Genomic DNA, 20,028 nt, shown 5'->3' on the forward strand with positions numbered 1-20,028 from the left:
TTTGTTGCTGTAATTCATAACATTTCATTAAAGTTATCCCAACAAGAAAAGTTGGGTGCCCTTACAAGCTCATATCTTCAGCTTACAGTCTTCCCAATTTTAATCGCTGTAGTGCATTCATGTGTCTACTCTGCATTTCAGGCTTGAAATAATGTTGAGTTGACATCATCATTACATTTGTAGCTCAGTGTCAAGGCATAAATTTAAATATGACTGCAAACTGCAGTCAGCCTTTGGTGTTAGTCAGAAGCCAGGAGAAGAGACTGTTCTCCGCTATCAAGTACACGGAATTGAGGGCTCTGAGACAACATGTGTTCATCACACACTTGGACCTCAAAGTGTCAGAACTCCAAGTTATACTGTGTAATGTTTCCCGTAACAGGAAGGGGAAACTTCATTTCAGGATTAAAGTGTCAGATTAGAACAACATTCAATACCAAGCAAGGGAGGGGGGGAGGGGTCGGGCAGGTAAAACAGGAGGTTATGGTTGTATTTTCTCAAGCAGTCTGATGAAAGCCTTCCTTGACAGTCCCTTGCCACGCTTTTCCTTTTCTCTGCCACTATTTTTCAGCAGCTCTCTTGCTGTCAGATCAAAACTCCTGGTTTAAAAACCAACTATCAAGAATGTTTGAAAAGAACTGATTTTTTTTGAGTTCTAAAATAGCATTTTAATTTTATTTTAATACTTTGAATGACTTAAAACTTTATTTGCATGAAGTAACCTTTTTTTCCCTGCTTCCTCCTTAGTAACTTGACTTCATCCTACACTAAGTAGTACTGTTTAATGGGAGAATGCTATGGATGAATTTGTGCAGGTCCTAGTGGAATGCTTCACGGGTGGAAGGGTCTCTTAGCTGTCATGTGTCCCCATTTTTTGGTTCAAAAGGAGACCAAATGTATTAGACTATACACTGGAAGACAAGATGACAGCAATCTTTTCACACTGTAAATGTTATTTACAATTGTTTTTGTTCACCTTTTAAATTTCTCTTCTAGTGAGCCAGGTTGTATTTTTGGCAATACCTTTCCTCCATGATGCTACACCAGCCAACTTGACTTATTTGTTAGCACCTCTGTAGTTGATTAGAATCTCCAATAACAGTTCCATTATTTCACTAAGGAGAGCTGTCACATTGGTTCATAGTTGTTCATACCAAATTCCTCACTTTTTTTTTTGAATGTGCAGCCTTATTTTTTGGCAGTAGTTCAGTCATCTGTATTCACTTGCTTTGTGTGATACGAAATTAATGTTTAGTTTAGCAAATGGGGTTTTTTTTCAGTTAATTCCTTCCAGATTCTTTGGTATAAGTTATCCACCTCTGTTGACTTGAAATTCTTAATTTCAACAGATGTTCCCCCTTTGTTACAAATTGGGGTTTTGGTTTTGTGTGTTTTTTTCTTTTCTGATTCCATCAGCTTTGTAACATGGAAAGGAAAAGTGTCGCTTTGGGTGTTGCATAGATTCTGTTTAGTTCTGTACCTTTTGAGTTCGTAACATACTCGTGCGCATGTGATCCCCCACCCAGCCTTTAGCCTACCAAGTCTTACCAGTGTTTCAGTATCAATGAGTGCCGCCTTGTCCAAGGCAACTTTCTTGGCATGTGCAAAACTTTTGTTCTGTCAAGGGAGAGGGTAGGGGATATCTGTAAAGACAGCTTTAATTTCTTGTTTTCATTATCACTTTCCACTTTTGCATTTGATGCTTTAGTTGCACTGACAGGTGCTTTAGGTGATATTTACAGGTAGAAATAAGCCTTGTGATGATTGCTGAAGAACCCAGTGACTCTTCAGTCATCTATCCATTGGAATGAACGCCAGCATTAAGCTTCACATGTTGAGTGCCAGGCCTTCTAGATTGATCTTATGTAATACTTGACGACCTAAAAAAATACTCCTTTTGCCATGTATCTGATGTCTGTCAGATGTGACAACTGGTGATGTCACACTTGGTAGCAGTTCTCCTGTATTATGGGTAAATGTTGCACAATAAATGATGCTGAAAAATAATTTTTCTAATGAAATAGATGGCTTTAATGGTTAACTCTTATTGCACTGTTTAATTTTATCAGACAGATACCTCTTTGGCCTAAGCTGGCAGCCTTCTTTCCCACACCTGTTTCAGTATGTCCTCAGGCATGTTCTAAGCATTGGTCTGTTTGCTCCTTTTTTTGTCATGTGTTTCATCTCACACGTTTGAGTTATACCAACCATAAAATTCTTTTTCTATGTGAGAATCTTTACCTCCTGTGGGGAAATGTGCATGTTATGGGTCTGTTTATATGTATTTGAGTACTACTGATGAGACTTTCCAATATTACCAATATTACCGTTGCTTCTTTGTCAAAAGAACTGCATAATGCTAAGTGAAACCAAGTATTTCCCCTATGTTTAATTTCCATAGCCTCAGGGGAGAAATTCCAAGATGGTCAGTGTATTCCTCTTGTCTTTACCTTCCCAGATTGCTGAAGTCATACGAGATGCAGTTGAGCTTGCGGTGGTGACACTGGTGTCAGTGCAAGACATGGCCTAAGCACTTTCTATGTTGGTGTAGTGATGGTCTTCATTTTCACTCCTGGGAAACAAGAAATTGCTCTGCTGTCATCTTGCCCCTCTTGGAAAGCCCTGTTGGCTAGTTTATTACCAGGACGGGGTCCTAGTCACTTGGGTGTCCTTGGTTGGCTGAGGATGTTCCATGGGGTTTGCCTCATGTCACATGTACTCACTTCTTCCTCTGGTTCTTACAGGCAATTCTGCAAGGAGTTTTTTATGTAATACAGGTGGCAACTCGATATTAATAACTTAAGTTATTATAATGAAACCTGAAACATCAAAAATTAAAGCTTCAGAAGAAGACATTTCAGAGTGCAAACCCTTTTTTAAATATATACTTCTCCTGATTCTCTGTTCATTTATTGCAGTCAGGAAGAGTTACTATCAAGTAATATTTTTTCCTTCACTGTTTCTCCTGATAGATTATCCAAAACATTTTAAAAAAATTACGTAGTCAGAAAAAAAAAAAGGTGGTGATAATTAACTGAACTACTTTTTAATTTAATTACACTTTTAATTTAATGACTTTTCATGGTTTTAAAGTTGGGAGTTGATCCAATTAACAACCTTATTGGAAGTGTTTTAGTTGGTTTCTGAAAGAGACTGATTTTGGCTCAGTGAGGGTGACCTCTACATAAGTAAATAAACTAAGTACTCCAGCCAAAGAAATCTTAGTACAAAACTGTTAATACCCAGATAATCAAACAGCTGTACTGTGCAGAAGTTACAAACCTTACTAAATTACCACAGTTGCTCAGTTTTCGTTTTGTCCTAGCTTTGCAGTGCGGAGATTGTTTTTTTCCCCATGGTAAAAATTACAAGAATGTATGGTTTGCTAAACTTGTTAAACTGGCGTGGGAGGCCATCCTTTCAGATTTGCAAGCCTTGTTCAAAGCAGGGTGGAATGCATTAAAGTGACTAGAAGGGTTAGCAGTTTTCCAGTACCTTAACTTCTGAAGACTTATGCATCTGCTGTAGATGGAAATAGTCCAGTATCCTTCAGAGACAATGCCTGGGGCCAGGCATACAATTTACCTGCTTCATATTCCCATTCTTCTGTAGCAATAGATTGATCCCTCAGGCTTTTCAGTTCATGAAAATGCCATCCTTTGATGTTCAGCAAACTCACTTCTATTTGTAACATTCAGTTCCTCTACCTGTACAATACTGTGCATTGTTATACAGGACTAGGAACCTATTCAATCACACTTGAGAAATGTGACATTTTTCTCATCTGTGAAACTGCCAAAGTAAGCTAAAGCATTGTTTTTAACCTGTGCCTGTGCCATATTGTACTAATTTACATGACTGAAGAGGAGGTTTCATATGCTGTGCTAGAGAGAAACAGTTTAAAGACCATGTCGGTCTGTGCATTGCTACCCAGTGCCCGTTTAGATCCTATACCATGAGCTGGAATTATGCCAGCCATAGCTCTCTTCCATAGTGTGTGGGGCAAAATCATAAACAACTTCCTGTTATGAGAACTCCTGTTATAACACATATTGAACATATAAGGGATCACTGGGGAAACATCTAAATGACAGTTTTCATTAGTGGTTGTGAAAGACCCCGGAAACATGTCCTACAGTTTCCTAAATGCCCTTCAGGATTAAGCATGTGTAAGGTTGACTGTTACTCCTTTGTGGAAGATGCTCCCAGACTGGAAACAGTAGTTGAAGGTACCGGACATCATGGTTTTTGATGAATGTGAGGCAAAGGAAGGGAAAGGTGCAAACCCAGGCTGAACACATGCCATGGTACCAAAGAGCAAGGAGGACTTCCTGCCTAATGAGTACACAGAAACACAGATGCCCTGAAAAGGATATCTTGCTTCCAGTTTTGCCTCATATCTCTCATTCTCTCTCAATGAAATACATACTCTTCATTTTTGCTAGCCTCTGTTGAACTTGAGCAGAGCAACATGTTGGCTGCATGGATGCTGTAGTGGGCCAGTAAGAGTAAAATGAAGAAGTGACTGATGAACTATATGGAAATGAAGATCTAGAAAATAAAAATATTTAAAATCTAAATAAATAAAAATATTTAAAATCTAAATACAAACTTTTCCTCTCCAGAAGGGTGTTATTCTAGACTGAAGTTGTGAAACCAAATTCTGCCTTCTAAAAATAGAATAATAAAGGGTTTCCTTTACACTCTTCTGTTACATCAAATGGTGGTGGCAGCATCAGTGAAGAAGAAATCTGGATGATTCTTCATGTGCTGCTCAGCTCTGTCTCCCTTCTTCTTCAAGCTGCACAAACAAACCTCTGCAGAACTGACTGCTGCTCTTCTGGTCTCTTGGATCCTGTAAGGCTCCAAGCCCCAGCCTAGGGGCTTAATGGGGGAGCAAGTCAGAGCTTAAGCCAAGAGTTAATTAACAACAGAAGTAGAGGCTTCACTACTCAAGTACACAAATCTTTCTCTATTTCTCAGTAACTTGTATCATGCAAGATGTCACACAGCAGGTAGTGGTACATGCTGCATTCTCCAGCTGGTCTCTGTATGTGTGAGTGGTAAGTTCCATAGACCTCACTGTAACTTCTCTCACTCTTACAAGTGACTGTGTATACTGTTAGAAACATTTTAAGTGCCATTTCCTAACAGCAAAATCGAAGACACTGGAACACTTTCAGTAATAGAGTGTAATAATCATGTAATGGTATATGTATATATAGTAAGCATACAATGCATTCTGCTCATTCCTGGGAGAACTAGATCATGTGCCCTGGTAGAAAGTAAAGTAGGAATTAAAACCCTTCAAAAAGGATCATCCTAAAAGTGAGTTATAAGTAACAAAGTAAGCTCAGCATGTCACATTAATTATTGAAGAGGTGGCACAGTAAAAGAAGGAATGTGTGCCTTTAATTGGAAATTATTTGGTAGACCTAGAAACATTCAGGTAAATAAGGACTACATTTAATATATATATTTATGAAGATTCTGATAATACATTTATAGGCAAATGAGATAAAGATACTCACATCATCTTGCTAAGAAATTAAGTGTTACTGTGAAAATAGTTTTTAAGATAAAAAGATCTAATGCACTAAATAACTAGAGAGACTGGCAACAGATGCAAGACCTTTCACCTCTTAGCCTCAGTTGATTTCCAAAATGTATTCAGCTTGGCTGAAATCAAGATGCATCTGAACTTTGAAAGGACTTGGGCTTTGTTGTGATGGGTGCTTAAGAGCATCAGAAACGTGTTTGTGTTCTCACTGCTATGGTAGCATATATCTGTGCTTTAGAAGATGATTGCTACACCACACATTAGCTGACATCTCTGATGGTAGTATCAACAGCTTTTATCAGAAGAGTTATTTGTTGGTGCTGGAAGGGAGTAATAGAAAAATGTGGAACTAGAGCTACTGATGGTTGCAGTGAGAAGTCAAGGATTTGAATTGGGGAAGGAACATTTGGGTGTTTAACCATGGCAATATCAAAAGTGAAACTTTATGCAGTTGGATTACACTGTTTTTTTAGCATGGTATGTTTCTCTTTTCTATCTGTCCCCTGTCTCAGAATATAGAATCTTTATTTGGAAAGCACTGAGTGTATTTTGGATGTTGTCAGAATGTGACAAAGTTGATTCAACAGAGCATGTGCTGAAATTCAAATACTGGTTTACTCCAGGTGTGAATGCAGTAATGCCTTTGATGCAATTAAAGGTAGGTCAGTGAGAAGGCACAAAGAGCTCTGCAATGGCATCTGTCCTTAACATTCAGTTTACTTTCAGAATGTCTGACTTCAGACATTGTAGTTGCTAAAAGAGCACCTATGACAAACATTGAAAAGCATGAAAAGCAAAAGCACAAGGTAAGTTTCACTCCAAATAAAACCGTATCATTAAATAAAAAAATCTGTTCAACACCTTTTTTTTTTAACAAATTGGGAAGTGAATAAAGTAGAAAGAATGAAAGAATATTCTTATGAATATGCGAGCTGCACTTCCTTCATAAAGGCACTGTGAAAGGTCCATCATCACTCACCGCTATAAAAGCCAGTTCAATCAGCTGTTCAGCACATATGTGCTGAAAGTGATGGGAATGTGAGAAATGGATCGTGTACTTTGGAGACCAATCTAGATAAGCTGTGTATCTGACGTGTCACCTCTGACTGTGATTTGTGTGGAGCATTTTAGAAAGCCAGGCTCATGGCATTAGGTGAAGCTGCTTAACGCCTGAAAGTTTTTATTGGAGCCCTTGTGGGGGTGTATTTCCTATTAACTACACATTTTCAAAAAACCTTGAAGAGAGATCTGCCAAACAGCATTCTTTTAACTTAAAACACAACACAGAAAAGCTGTGAGAGGCAGAAAAGCAGTTTATTTTATAAAGATCTTAAAAATGAATCCTAAACAGGCTGGCAAAACTGTAGTGGCAAGTTATGGTATTAAAAATTTCACTCATTTTAATGAATAAAAGGTGCATGGAAGAATTTGGCTTTTTTTTTTTTTTTTAATATAAAACAAGATTTATCATGAAGGAGAACATCAAAATATGCCAGCCTTTCACAATTATGTTTTCCAGTGGTCTGAGTAGGTAACTGCATTGGTATTTAATGAGCAGATGTTGCAAACTCACATTTTAACAGAAATGTGCAACAAATCCATTTTTTTTCTACTATACCAGTAAATGTGTTACAAATAACTGTCATTGTATTGCTAGTAAAGGACTGTTCTTATTTTCCTGACAAAAAATTAAACTGTAAATAAGCACTATAATGCAACATCATGAAAGCTCAGATTCTAATGGCTAAGGCAAAGGATTAGAGATTAAGTTTCTTAAATTGTATTTCTGCCTGGGCTGAAATACAGTTTATGAACTGTGGCAACATTTTCAAGCCCCTCTGAGCTGCAACTTCCTAAAGGAAGTATTTCTTTCACAAGTATTTAGAAAAGCCACTTATCAAGGAAAGGGAAAAATAGTGGCATGCGAAATAAAACTGAAACTTGGTATAGTTTCATGCAGGAGTCAATCATGCCAGAGCTCTTTATTCTGTGGCCTCAGCAGAAGAAACTTCAGCACCTTCTTAAGCCTGTCTGACAATGTTTTGGACTGTGCATAATCCATTGTGGCTTATATTATCGTTGTCCCAGGGAAATTTTGTAGAGATGACTTTATCCAGCAGTTATTCGTGCCATCAGAGTACGCAGGGCTTTCATCCAGATTATTGGTAGACTGTTAAGAGAACAATACACCTACTGGAAAGCTAATATATTTGTATTGTTCTTCTCTATAAAGGTTTTCCCATTCTTTTTAATTGGTCATATCAATCACTTTAAAGATTAGATTCCACATTAAAGAAAAAAATGCACTGGAGGTGCTGGAGCTGATAAAATTGTTTGGTTAAAAGAATTTTATAAAACAGCCATCTGTTCTTCAGATATTTATATCTGTGTTACATAATTGTATCAATAATTGCTGTGTAGTCATTGAATATAAATTGATCACAAAAATATGTATTTTTAAGATATACACAATTGTATGTGTAGAAACAATTGGAATTTTCATTACTGTTCATGTACCAAACTTAAAAAGAGAATGCACTTGAAGTATTCTTATGTCTGTCCTCTGCAAAACCGGGAAACAGCCAGTCCCACCCACAGCCTGGGATTTAGCTTTGGTCGAGAACTAACCTGAGCAGGTGCCAATATTCAGTGCCAAACCTCAGTGCCATCACTCCACTTGTGGGCTTTACTGTCATTTTGAGCTTTGAATATTTTCTTTCTCTAACTCCTTCAGGATGAATGAAATGCATCAAGAAATGCAACAGCTTTACAAACCACTTGATCACTCTCCATGCTCTCACAAAACTGCCATAAAATACTGCAAAATCAGCTTTCCACACATATGCCACACCCTGGCTGCTTGTGTTCCACAGATATAACTGACTCTGTCCTCAAAGCATAAACACAATGGAGAAAGAGGCCCATTAGCATTCTTCACCCAATGGTCATTTATGTACATTTTAGGTATAACTCTTCCTTGCTAAAGAGGGAATCTTCATAACCAAATATGTAATAAAATATCATTGTAATCTGTTATCCTGTGGTTTGGGTACTGAAGCTCATCTTGTACCATTTGTTCATAGTATTTCTGATACCCCATTAACTTGCAAACACCAGCAGCTGCCTGTGAAATACAGCAGAAAAACACAGTAAGCTTTTTAAAAAAAAGACACAAACCACAAACCTTAAGTCTTTTCATCTCACCTCAAATTGCTTCTGACAATAATCCAATGTGCCAACAAATGAGAAGGACTGTCTGCTGATTTTACAAACAGCTCATTGAGAAGCATCACCCAATTCTGCAATGCGATGGCTAAACACCCCCATTAGTCTGGAAAATACTTGTTCCTGGTATAGCTGATTCTATCAGGTCTGTAAAGGGACTACAATAAAGAAATTTAGGGATACTCTTAAAGAGGGAACAATAAAAATTATCAGAAAATTTAAGATTATAAGAGGGTGCATACCTCATCTGTCTTTCCACAATACCCTTCCTGATGAATTATTTGCTACTGTGTTCTTCAGGTGCTTTACTTTGTATGTAAAAATTCTTTTTTATAACATTTTCCAGGACTTAATAGGGTGCTATTCTTCATACTCTAAAATCAATAGTTTTAAATTACTGTAATATTTTGGGGAACCTGAAAAACTCATAAAGAGAGGAGCCACATTATTTTCTTGGTGTTCCTATATATCTAAATGAGGAGCGTAGGCTGTTGTCCCCATGGCGGGGAGGAGGAGGAGATGACAGAGTGTGCTTCAAAGCAGAAAGGCGCTGCTGTGAACCCTGTGGCAGAGCCTACACCTCATCCCTGCCCAGGCAGCAGGGGCTCCTACGAGGTTTCAGAAGTCAGGCAGCCTGCATCGCCCCTTCACTCCAACTCCTGACGGAGTGAGCCGCAACAGAGGAACAGATTCTACTGGCACTGAGATGTCTCTGAATAAACTTTATAAAGGCCACAAAGTAACACACTAAGCCGGGCTTGCAAGTCTAAAGAACAGTGTGTATGTGCTTTTGGCGCGCTGGCACTTTGTTCTTTTTCATACGTAAGTTCTAAAGAGATGTTTCTGCATTGCAGATACTGAAATTTGGAACATTTTCCATTACCAAGCTTCTTCCAGTGCACAGTAAGCACTTACTCAAAATAAGATCCAAGTTCAAAGTAAGTCCAAATTTAAACAACAATTCAAACTGTGCCTCATGCACTCCCCTTACCTATGAATACACGCTTGCATTGCTTTTAATATTAACAATGGATAGAAACCATGCCCTCGCCTAGCCTGCACAAGCCATGGCGCCTCCTTTCCCTAATGTGGCCGTACACAGCCTCCTTTTCCCCCCCTTTTCTCTCCCTTCATTCTTCGCCACCGCTGCCGCTGTCGTCGCGGCCGCTGCCGGCAGCAGGAGGGTGGTGGGCGGGGCCACAGGGGTGATGAGAAAGCCCCGCCCCCTCGGCGTTGCCAGGTTACCGCGCCGCCGGTGGGCGGGGCCTGGGCCGGCCTCTGGGGTCGTGCTGCCAGCCTTCCCACCTCCCCTACCGGCCATTTTTTTTGACGTCACAGCGCGGCGACGCGGCCGGTGTGTACCGCCCGCCCGGCAGAGCCATGTTCAAGGTGAGGAAGCCGTTGCCCCCGCTTGTGGCCGTCGCTGTTCCCCGCCCGTCCCTCCGTCAGCCCCGCTCTGCTGACAGGGCTCCCCCCGCCACCTGCCTCCGACAGGGCGGGGGCAGGCGGCGGCCCTTCCCTTCAGGCCTGGCCGCCGCCCCGGCCCGGGGCCTTGCAGCGGGACGCGCCGCTTCCCGCGGAGGCGGCAGGGCTGCTGCGATGCCGCCGGGCCGTCGCTCGGGGGGCGCCCGTGTCCGGTGCGGCGGGCGGGCGAAGCCGGCAGGGGGCGGCCCGAGAGCGCGGCCCGCCGTGAGGGGTGAAGCCGGCCGGCGCGCTGGCCCCGAGGGCGGGGCGGGCCCGTTTCTCCCGGTTCCCGTTTTAAAGCAGTTGTTTATGACTCGGTTGACGAGACGCGGTAGCGAATACCGTGGCGTCGTTCCCAGCGAGTGATTTTTTTCACGTTCCAGCTGAAGTTGCTCGAAAACCCGTGTTATCTGGTGGCAGCTGTACTCAGGGTATTTTGTACCTCTCAGAAGCTGTTAGCTTTACTCCCGTTGCAGCTGCGTAATCTCTTTTTAATATTTCAGAATTGTGTGCCCTATCCGTGTTGCACGAAAAGAAACGCCTAAACACACTCCTTACTTAAAATTACTTCTTGGATACAGCATCACAGAGCTGTGAGTTAGTGTTATTGCAGAATTTGGATTTGTACAGCTGTGAAAGTCCTCGTCTTGAAAGTCTCCCTTTATTGCACGTAGGTTGTCAGGAAAATCTAGTGAACAGGGGTCAACGTGCGTGAGCTGAGCTTAAATCAGATAATTGTCTCAAAAGTATTTGCCTCTGATAAGAACAACCCCAGATCCCCTCGGGCTAAAAGTTGTGTTTTTCAATCAAATTGTCATAACTACACGAGAAGCTGGAGGTCTTTTAAAAACTGGTGACACTTGATTCTTAAAATTCGTTCCCTTTTGTACCTTTTTTGTTTGCCAGTTATTGATGGTAATATATCAATAGATATCAATATACTCATTGCTGAGCAGCCCGTGCTTTCTGTGCTCTTGTGACAACCTTTTTTTTTTTTTTGTACTTTAATGTTGGGACAACTGCTGGAATTGTGATGTAAGGATTTTATTTCAGAATCGTTGAGCATTCCGTAAGTGATGCTGAATTGTCATTAAAGAAGTTACATGTGAACCGTGGTTTTAGGTACTGTGCGTAATATTACTACTTTTACACAACAATTGAGGTTAGGCAGAACTCAGTGCTTTAGGCCAACCTAAATTTTTGCCTCCAAAAGCAAAAGGAGAAAGTGGCTTCTTGTCCTTGATATCTGTGCTTCAGGGAGCAGGAGTACTGAAGAGTTTGGTTTTGGAGGTTTTGTTTTTTCACTTGGGATTGAGGAGGAAGAATGTAAAAAGAGAAAAATGAAGCAGCTTCATCCATTAGGACAAATATCAGCCTTCACAAAAATATGTTTAAGGATTTTTTTTCCTTGTGTTCTTCCTTCCCAAGTTTTGACAGGGTGACAAGAACAGCGACAAGTGAACTGAGAAACCACAGACAAGAGGAAGAAAAATTCAAAAGTTCTAGTTAATCTTTAGCTCTTTGTTCCCCTGCTTGCACTGAGAACTAATATAGGATTTCTGCTTCTCAGAGGCATTTTTTAGTTAAGAATTAAGAACTTTGAGAAAGACAGAAAAGCAGGACAACAGAAGATGAAATACGATAGTCTTTTTCCCCTCCAACTTTCACACAGAACTTGCTTACAAGTGATCTGGTGTCTACAGATAAAGTTGAATTTTTCAGCTAGGGGAAGGAATAAGCTTAGTATCTTTTTTAACTTAAAGTAAATGCAGAGTATTGCGTAGAGAAAATGTCAGCTCTACTTTTTTGGTATCAACTGAATAGTTGTAAGCTAGGCAGACTGAAGGCACAGCTCAAAATGCTTTACTAAACCGATTGGTTTAGTAATACGTGGTTAATATGAAATTAAGAAATGAGATCCTAAAGTGAATTTTGGAAACAAAAAGTAGAACGGTTAATCTTTCATACTACCGAGTAAACCTTTTAGTGTGTGTGTATATATGGTACTTCAGTACTGGTTGTATCTGTCCCATAAACTTTGCTGATGTAGGGCACTGTTGCAGTATAGCTTGAACAGTACATTTAAGGAGAGATTAATCTTGCACTTTTAGTGGTTAATTTCCTTTTGTTTAAAAAGTAAACATGGAACCTTTGGAAAATGTCTGCACTTCAGTATTTTGATAATATGAACAGTTGATGGTTTTGGTCTCAGTAGTTCTGTGATCAGTGATACCTGTTTGTAAAACCAAGGTGCTTCTGTTCTTGTGCTTCACTGTTTGAATCTTTATATAAAAATCTCAAATATTTAAAGCATTTGGATTTACTGTTTCTGCTGATGACATTTAGCACCATTTATATATACAGTTTGCAAGTATTTTTCAGATTGAAAATGCATTTAGATTTTTGCCTTTTCAGTGACAGAACAGTTTTGCAGTGAAAAAAGGAAAGATTAAGAAAATAGATTCTTCATCTATTAATGGTTAGTGGCGTTCATGTCTTTATCTTGGCTAATGAAATTATGTGAAAAGTCTTTAAGTAAACAGTGTTAAAGATTATTCATGTCTTTCCTTGGCTGTGAAACAACTGATCCAGTCATTGTGGTGTTTCATTATAGTGCTGTAATAATGAGTCCATAAATTCAAGTGAGGAAAAACTTCAATTTTAAGCAAGTTTTTCCTGTACCTTTTGATCCGTCAGATCCCTTACATTCTTCTGAAAAGCAATCCTATGACCTAGTTCTTGTGTGCTGTTTCTCTATAGATAACTAAACATTTTCAGGAAGTTTGACAGCTATATAGTCTGATGTTAAGTTTGAGGAGTTTCTTGGTTACATTTAATAAATATTTCATCTGCAAAGCAGTGGAAGAAATTTAAGCTGCAAATGCTGATCTGTATACAATAAGCATGAAGTCTGGATAATTTTAAAGCTATCTTCTAACAGTTCTGCAATGGACAGAAATGAAGTTTCGGAGTCCTGTGACTAGGTCAGTTATCATAATGGCTTGACTAAGGCTTCAGTTTCACAAGCATCTAGGTCAGTGTAATGTACCCTTACTATTTCTGAAAAGGAAGAGGGCTTGCTGCCTTCTCCTTTTACATCCCCTCTTCCCTGTCCACACAGTTCCTCTGGTGCTTGTCAGGCTGTTTCATGGATGGGTTCAATTTACTAAGCCCGCACAAAGCTCTCCACTTCTTTTTCAGGATTAATCTTTTGCCAAATTGGCGAGGTGAGTTGCCTTGTGGTGGAAGTGTCCAACCACCAAAGCTAGGGCAAGGTGAGCAGCAGGACTTCTGGGAACTGATGCCGCAAGCAGAGCCAGACCTCTCCAGTTGGGTGGCCGCAGGCTGTTAGATCCACTCACGCTGTAACCTGATACAACAAAACACAGGCTATTGTAACTTTGAATATGTTTATCTGAGCAGTAACATGAATATGAGACATTGAAAGGTTTCCTGTTTCAACTGCCATTTCTTGAGTTAAATGGTGCTCTTAATAAGGATGTGCATTTGTTGGAAAATGTTTTCCATGCGTTCTTGATTCACTACACAGATAAGATTTTTATCTACTGTTTTTTTAAGTTAAAGCAGTCTCTCCTGTTAAGAAATACACTTCAGAGTAGATCTTGAACATAGGAAGAATTATATTCACCTTACTCATGGTGGTTGTGCTGTGTGACTGGATTGAATCTGTATTCAGAAACAGTCAAGTGTCTGTCATCTAATTCATGTTTCTTGCAGAAAAGTAGGAGACATTCTTAAAATTCTTAGAAAGCAGTGATTACGTTCTGATACTTTCAACTGTAGGTCTCTTTTTTTTTTTTGCTAATCTAGATGCAGACAATAAGTAGAAATAAAGTGCTGAATTTAATGGTACTAACTACAAAAAACGGTGGTGTTATGGACATTCACAGAGTTGTTTAAAATACAAATATAATGTTGTTAGTGGCTCTACCGAGAAAGTTAATGAAAATTATGTTTTGATTGAGAGAAAACAGAAGATCTTGAGATGAAAACTGATGAGATTAGCATTTACATCTACTGTCTCCTTCAGCCTTAGGCTTTTCCAAATACCATCTGAATAATTTAGTTGTTATCATTCGATTGCCTGAGAGCATTAGATTGTGTACCACTGTTTCCCCCTTCTCCTAAGCATCATAATGTATCACTTATTACCATATGTGGGGATGTAAACATTGTCTACATGGATGTGTTCAAACATGTTGCCATTTTGTTTGAATTTAATGATTTACTGTCTTCCTATAATGTTTCTAGGTAATTCGGCTGGGGGCCACCCCTGTTAGCCTGAGCTTGCTCTCTCTCCAGGTTTATGCTTCCTCTTCAGAGAAGACTTCCAAAAAGGAGTTGCTGAAAATCGAGGAAGTAAGTATGGTTAGAGTCCTAGTGCTCTTCTGTCTATATGGAACTATCTACAGAATTCTGGAAGACATGATCTTTTGAAGCATGGAAGTATTTGGGTACATCTCTTCACCTTTTGTATTCTTGCCTTTAAACTTGCTTCTCTATTTACAGTAATGGAGATGTTGATATGGTTTTGCTTCTTTTACCTGAGGATTGCATTTGATATCCACCATTTGATAACATCAAGCTTGCTTCTGTGTGAGATCTTCCTACATTAAAGCTGCCTGTTCTTCATTCAGAAATTACTTTTTAATGTTTGTAGATTTACTTGTGATCATGTTTCAAATCCAATAAAAAACCAAATCCAATATTTTGTTTGCTTTTTATCCAGGTAACACCATGTATTTTTTATTACAAGTACTATTGGCAAATTCTAATACAATTTCATTTATGTTCTCCAGTAAAACAGGAAATCAGAAGGTTTTATTTCTAAAAATATTATCTTTTTTTACAGGCAAAATTCTTGTCTGGCAGTGCTTTGAATCCGATTTAGTAGCCTAGAGAATTTTATCAGTTTTCCTTCCTTTACAGCATTCAGACCTAAGCAACAGCAAATACCCTAAGTGTCAATAATAAAACCCTGTAACTTTATTGCTTCTCTGTTATGAATTGGTTATAGCACAAGTAGAGCTTTAAAACACCCTGTCAAACTGTAGACTCACCAGCATTGTTCCAAAGGCTTTTAACAGTCTCCAAGATTAAAAAAAAAACCCACCAACATATATAACTAAATACAGCATTATATGCATGAGTTTGTAGTTGTTTAAAAATTGGAAGTACTTCAACCCAAGCTAAAGTGTTGTTACGTGAGCAGTGAAACTAAATTAAGCATATTTTTGTGTATGCTTAGATCCTTTGGATGTGCCCACATGGGCAGTTCACGGTCATAATATGAGAGGATCACTAGTTGAAGAAGTCTCCTGGCTTCACCCCAGTGAAGTAAACTTAGCTTGGGCCATCTCGTGCCCTCCACCACCGCTGGCATGAGTCAGTAATGAGACAGCAGTTTGAAGTTACTTATATGCTGAATAATTGGCTTGCCCATCAGCTTCAGCAAAGCAGAATGTGCAAGCCATGGAGTTTTGGCTGCCTTTCTTGCCATTCACAGAGTATCTTAGTTTGGGTCTCAGTTCTGTCAGCTGTCTAGTTTCATGAAATGTGTGGAAATTTCCTTATCTCTGAGACTTCTGTCCTGGTGCCAGACAAGCTTCTTAGGTTGTCTCACAGGATCAGAGTTAAACTGATTGTAACTATGATTGCCAGAGATGGCCAAATTTCCTAGGGAAATGAGACTTAAAATGCTTGTCTTTTGAAGTACTGTGGGAAATCCAGCTGCATGAGTTAATGAATTATTTGACATATTCAATGTCATCATATATTTTTCTTATGGTGAGCAGCTTTTTTATTATGATAGAGATACAGTTGTTTTCCAACTTATCTACACTTTGATGCAACAGTGTGTAAACATCAGTTTATTATAAACCACGAAATTTAGTATAAATGTGGTATAAAATATAAGCTCTTTATATTAAACAGTAATATAAAAACTGCTAGGAATTTTAACAGGTTTTGGTTTAATGTAAACTTTGCTGATCATCTTCAACAGCATAGACTTCGTTCTCTTTTTTTTTGATAGAATAGAAATTTTAAGTAGGTTGGGTAATTGTAATAAATACATTGTGATGCTAAACGCTAAACCACTGTATTTAATATTTATTATGTGAAGATGTCCATTGCTTTTCAGGTGGATATTACAGTTCCTATTTGCTCAGCCCTGTGGTGCTATTAATGCTGACAGTTGCTGATGTGGTTCATGACTGCATCATTGGGATGTTGTACCATTTTCCTGCTCAGTAACAAACAAACAAATTTGTATCGGATGTTACCTTTGTTAGAAGCTACTTAGGCTCTTTAATGATGGCTTGTGCAAATATAGAAAATGATCGATTGTGATTTCAGAGTTCTAGTACATTTAGTATGTTAACTTGGAACCAGAAGTGCTAATTAAGACTAGAAACATTTTTCACAATTATGTTTTGTGTTCTTATTAAACTAGTTTAATATTAATTTATAACCTGTGACTTGGATCATACAGCAGCAATGGATGAATTGCACAGCAATTAGAAGTCATCTTCATCGTAGTGTATAATTAAACTTTGCTCATAGTGGTTGTCTCACAGCTCTACCTGAATTTTTATTATGTATTGTTTATGTAGTAAGCACTGTGTTAGGTATTCTCTGGTTAGACTGTTCATGCCCTGAAGACCTAGTTACACAATTACACCTTTGTTTTTTAACCTCTTGTTTGCTAATATTCACAGCTGTCACTCTACTCCTCTCCAGCTCGTGAGACTAAATATGTGGAGAATCCACAAACCCAATTGGAAGAGGGGGTTTCGCGTTTACGGCATGTTATGGAGCCATATACAGCCTGGTGTCAGGTATAATGGTTTTATATCATATCTGGTAGTGGTTCAGTGGTAAGGGTTGAGCTGGGATTTTTTTTTTTTTTAAAGGCAGAATTAATAGATGCCAGCAAAGTAAAAGTTGATAGCTGTACAAGCATTCTTCAAAAATGCTTCATTATTTAAAAATTTTCCCCAGTTTGGGTCATAATATTTGCCCCCTCCTCACACAAAACCAGTTGTTTCTTTCTACTGATTTGCTGAACTAAACCCCTGCTTTTTGGTGTTTTGTATCACTCCAAGAGAATTAAAAGAAAATTAACTAAAGCTTAGAACTGTTATTTGAAATAAACTTTAAGCTTAAAGATATCTAGGAATATCTGGATTTGGTACTGTCCCGTGACTGAGGAAGACAGGAGAGTGATTAAATTTTCATTTTCCATTCTCAAGGAGATGGCCTTAAGTTATCAAGCACTGTGTTTTGGAGCAGCAATACCGAGTTGTGCTTTTACTGCAATTGTGACCAAACACAACTTTGCAGAAAATAAGTCAGTATTTGCTGAACTGGAATGTTGAGGGAAGGAGTGCGTCTCTGGAAGAGAGAAAATCTTAGGCCACTAGGAGTGGCAAACCTAGCCCTCGGACCTTACCCCAAAACTTTCATATGTATTTTATTAGTTAGCATGTTTATACTAAACAGTCATTGTATACAAAAATAAGTCTTTGTTGCACACAGAAAAACCAAGATCTTTGTAATCAAGGCCTAAATTATTGGTAATTAGATTGCAGATTCATATGATGGCTTTCTTGCTCTTTCCTGACCCAGCAAATATTGAGGTTTACTTTTGAAGCAAAGGCATCCTTGTCATCTGGTTGCCTCTTGGCAACTTTAGGTGATTCTCTACTTTGCACTCTTGGTGCTGTGAATCCTGTTAGGCTGCAAGCTGGTTTTCCAGTTCTCCTTAGAAAGCTAAGCGGTTGAGATCAGTGTGTCCTTTCTGCCTAGAAGTTCTGCATTGTGGTGCTAACCTTTAACACTAAAATGTTTTTCCAGAAATACTCAAGGTTACTCAGTCTAGTGATGTGTTTCTAAAGTGCCACCATCAGAAGTGCTGACCTCAGTTTTGAAGAAGGGGGATTTTCCACAGTATAGTTAGAGCTCTGACCTTCTAAACGCATTTTCTGTTTGGTTGCCTGTGATAACCATAACCAGGAAAGAAATGTGAGACGAGGTTAGTTGCCCAGTTGGACTGACTGCAGGTTAAGCCTTGAGCAGTGCTTTGTCTCACTGGCCTCTTCTTTTCCTATTTGCTTTATTTTTTGTCTGTGTGGTGGTCACTTACATAAGATGTGCTCTTCTGCTCGCACACAACAAACCATTTCCTGGCAGTGGTTTACTGACTCATTTTATGAAGTGGGTATGTAAACTTCATGGGTTTGGGGTCATCTTACTTGTTTAACTATAGTCAGATAGTTTTGGTTCCTTCCCCCCACCCCTGCTATGTTAAAGAAAATAACATTTTAGGGGTGTATCAGTTGTCTTTAAGATTAAATATATAACGCAGGATAATGAGAATAAAATGGGTTATGTTCATATATCCATTTTACTTTTCAAAAATTGCTTGCTTAACTGTAGTGGAAAGTCCGTTCAAAACAGATGTAGAAATGAGCCAGTTACGTGTGAGCTGCGACAGAAGATCAGACCTAGCCTCTGGGGTCTTTCGAGCATGTGCTTTTTCATTGGCTTTTAATAAGACCAACATTCATTTAGAGTTGTGATGTGTGTCACATGCTAACACTTTTTTTTCATGACAGGTTTTTTTTTTAAGTCACTCTTGCCAGTGAGGAAATGAAAGATACTATCCCCATGCAGTGTTCTAAAGAAATGCTTTCACTTCTGCACAGATGCAGCTCAGGAGCTATTGCGAGATCATTCTCTGCTTTAGCTTTGGTCATGCACGTTTATGAATTTGTTCCTTAAGTGATACACAGTCTTACACTGCCTCTCTGAAGGATTATTAACATAATAACAATTAGCAGGGTTGCTCATGTTGAGGTTTTTCTTTCCACTTTGATTAAAGGCAATGTGAATTCTTTTTTTTCCTGCACATTTTGAGTCTGAGGAAAAAAGTCTAGAAATAGTTTGTGGGTTTGACGTAGTCCTCCTTGATTTACTTCAGACATTGTATGGACATCTCATTTTCCACATCACTTCAAAAATGCAGTTTTGTTGGCCTAAGATAGTCTCTTGGAAAGTGGAATTTATCACTTTGGAGAATGAGTCATGTACCCCAGTGAAGTTCTAGGAAAGAGGTTGTTAGTGTGTTGTACTTTTCTTTGTATCGACTCAGGTATTTTTGTCATACCTACACACAATGAGAAACCTGAGATAATTCTAACTTCCAGCTACCTGACCAGGAACTCGGTGAAATACTGAAGTTGACTTCTGTGTTTTGAGGTATTGTATTTTATCTGTGTCCAAAGACTAACTTGAGTAGAAGCTGTAAGTTATACCAAACGTTGCGATGACCAAGCATAGCCATTTAAGGGTGGAAGTGGGAATAAAATTATTTTAGGGATCTGACACTTTTTTCTTTTTCCTTTTTTTTTTCCCCCCCTCTTTTCTTGATCGTGTCAGTTACAATCTGTAGTTAATATTTTACTTACTTGGTACCTATTTACTGTTGTTATTTTTTTCTTCCTTTTTTTTAGGATCTTTATGCCAAAGCTATGCCCAGATTAGAAAAAGCTGTTGAGCACGGTAGAGGTAAATCAGTTTAGTTTTCTTAAAAAGCAATTTAAAATACAGGACTGTACTGTATCTTTGGTTAAAGGGGAGTTCCATTAAGCATCATTATATATGTAATTTCTGATGCATTTAAGACTACTTTATTTGCTCTGTGTATTTGTTCAAATTTCCTTTGTAGGTGTTTATGACACTACATTTCTAAACAA

The 20,028-nt window shown here is 38.8% G+C and overlaps 1 protein-coding gene across 6 annotated transcripts in view; it reads left to right on the top strand.

Moving 5' to 3' along the window:
- The first annotated feature begins 10,119 nt into the window (after positions 1-10,119).
- APOO (apolipoprotein O) overlaps positions 10,120-20,028 on the top strand; it is a 35,684-nt gene continuing 25,775 nt past the window's right edge. For 4 of the 6 annotated variants that reach the window (XM_074905820.1, XM_074905775.1, XM_074905786.1 and 1 more), the window contains exons 1-4: positions 10,120-10,174; positions 14,522-14,629; positions 16,990-17,109; positions 19,786-19,840. In XM_074905820.1, the coding sequence (XP_074761921.1) occupies positions 10,166-10,174; positions 14,522-14,629; positions 16,990-17,109; positions 19,786-19,840 (292 nt within the window). In that variant the 5' untranslated portion in view covers positions 10,120-10,165. Of the gene's footprint in view, positions 10,175-12,707; positions 12,729-14,521; positions 14,630-16,989; positions 17,110-19,785; positions 19,841-20,028 lie in introns of those variants that run through there. The other 2 variants (XM_074905811.1, XM_074905803.1) reach the window with 2 other exon arrangements.

The sequence above is a fragment of the Athene noctua genome, chromosome 1 (genome assembly GCF_965140245.1).
Source record: "Athene noctua chromosome 1, bAthNoc1.hap1.1, whole genome shotgun sequence".
Classification (NCBI taxonomy): Eukaryota; Metazoa; Chordata; class Aves; order Strigiformes; family Strigidae; genus Athene; species Athene noctua.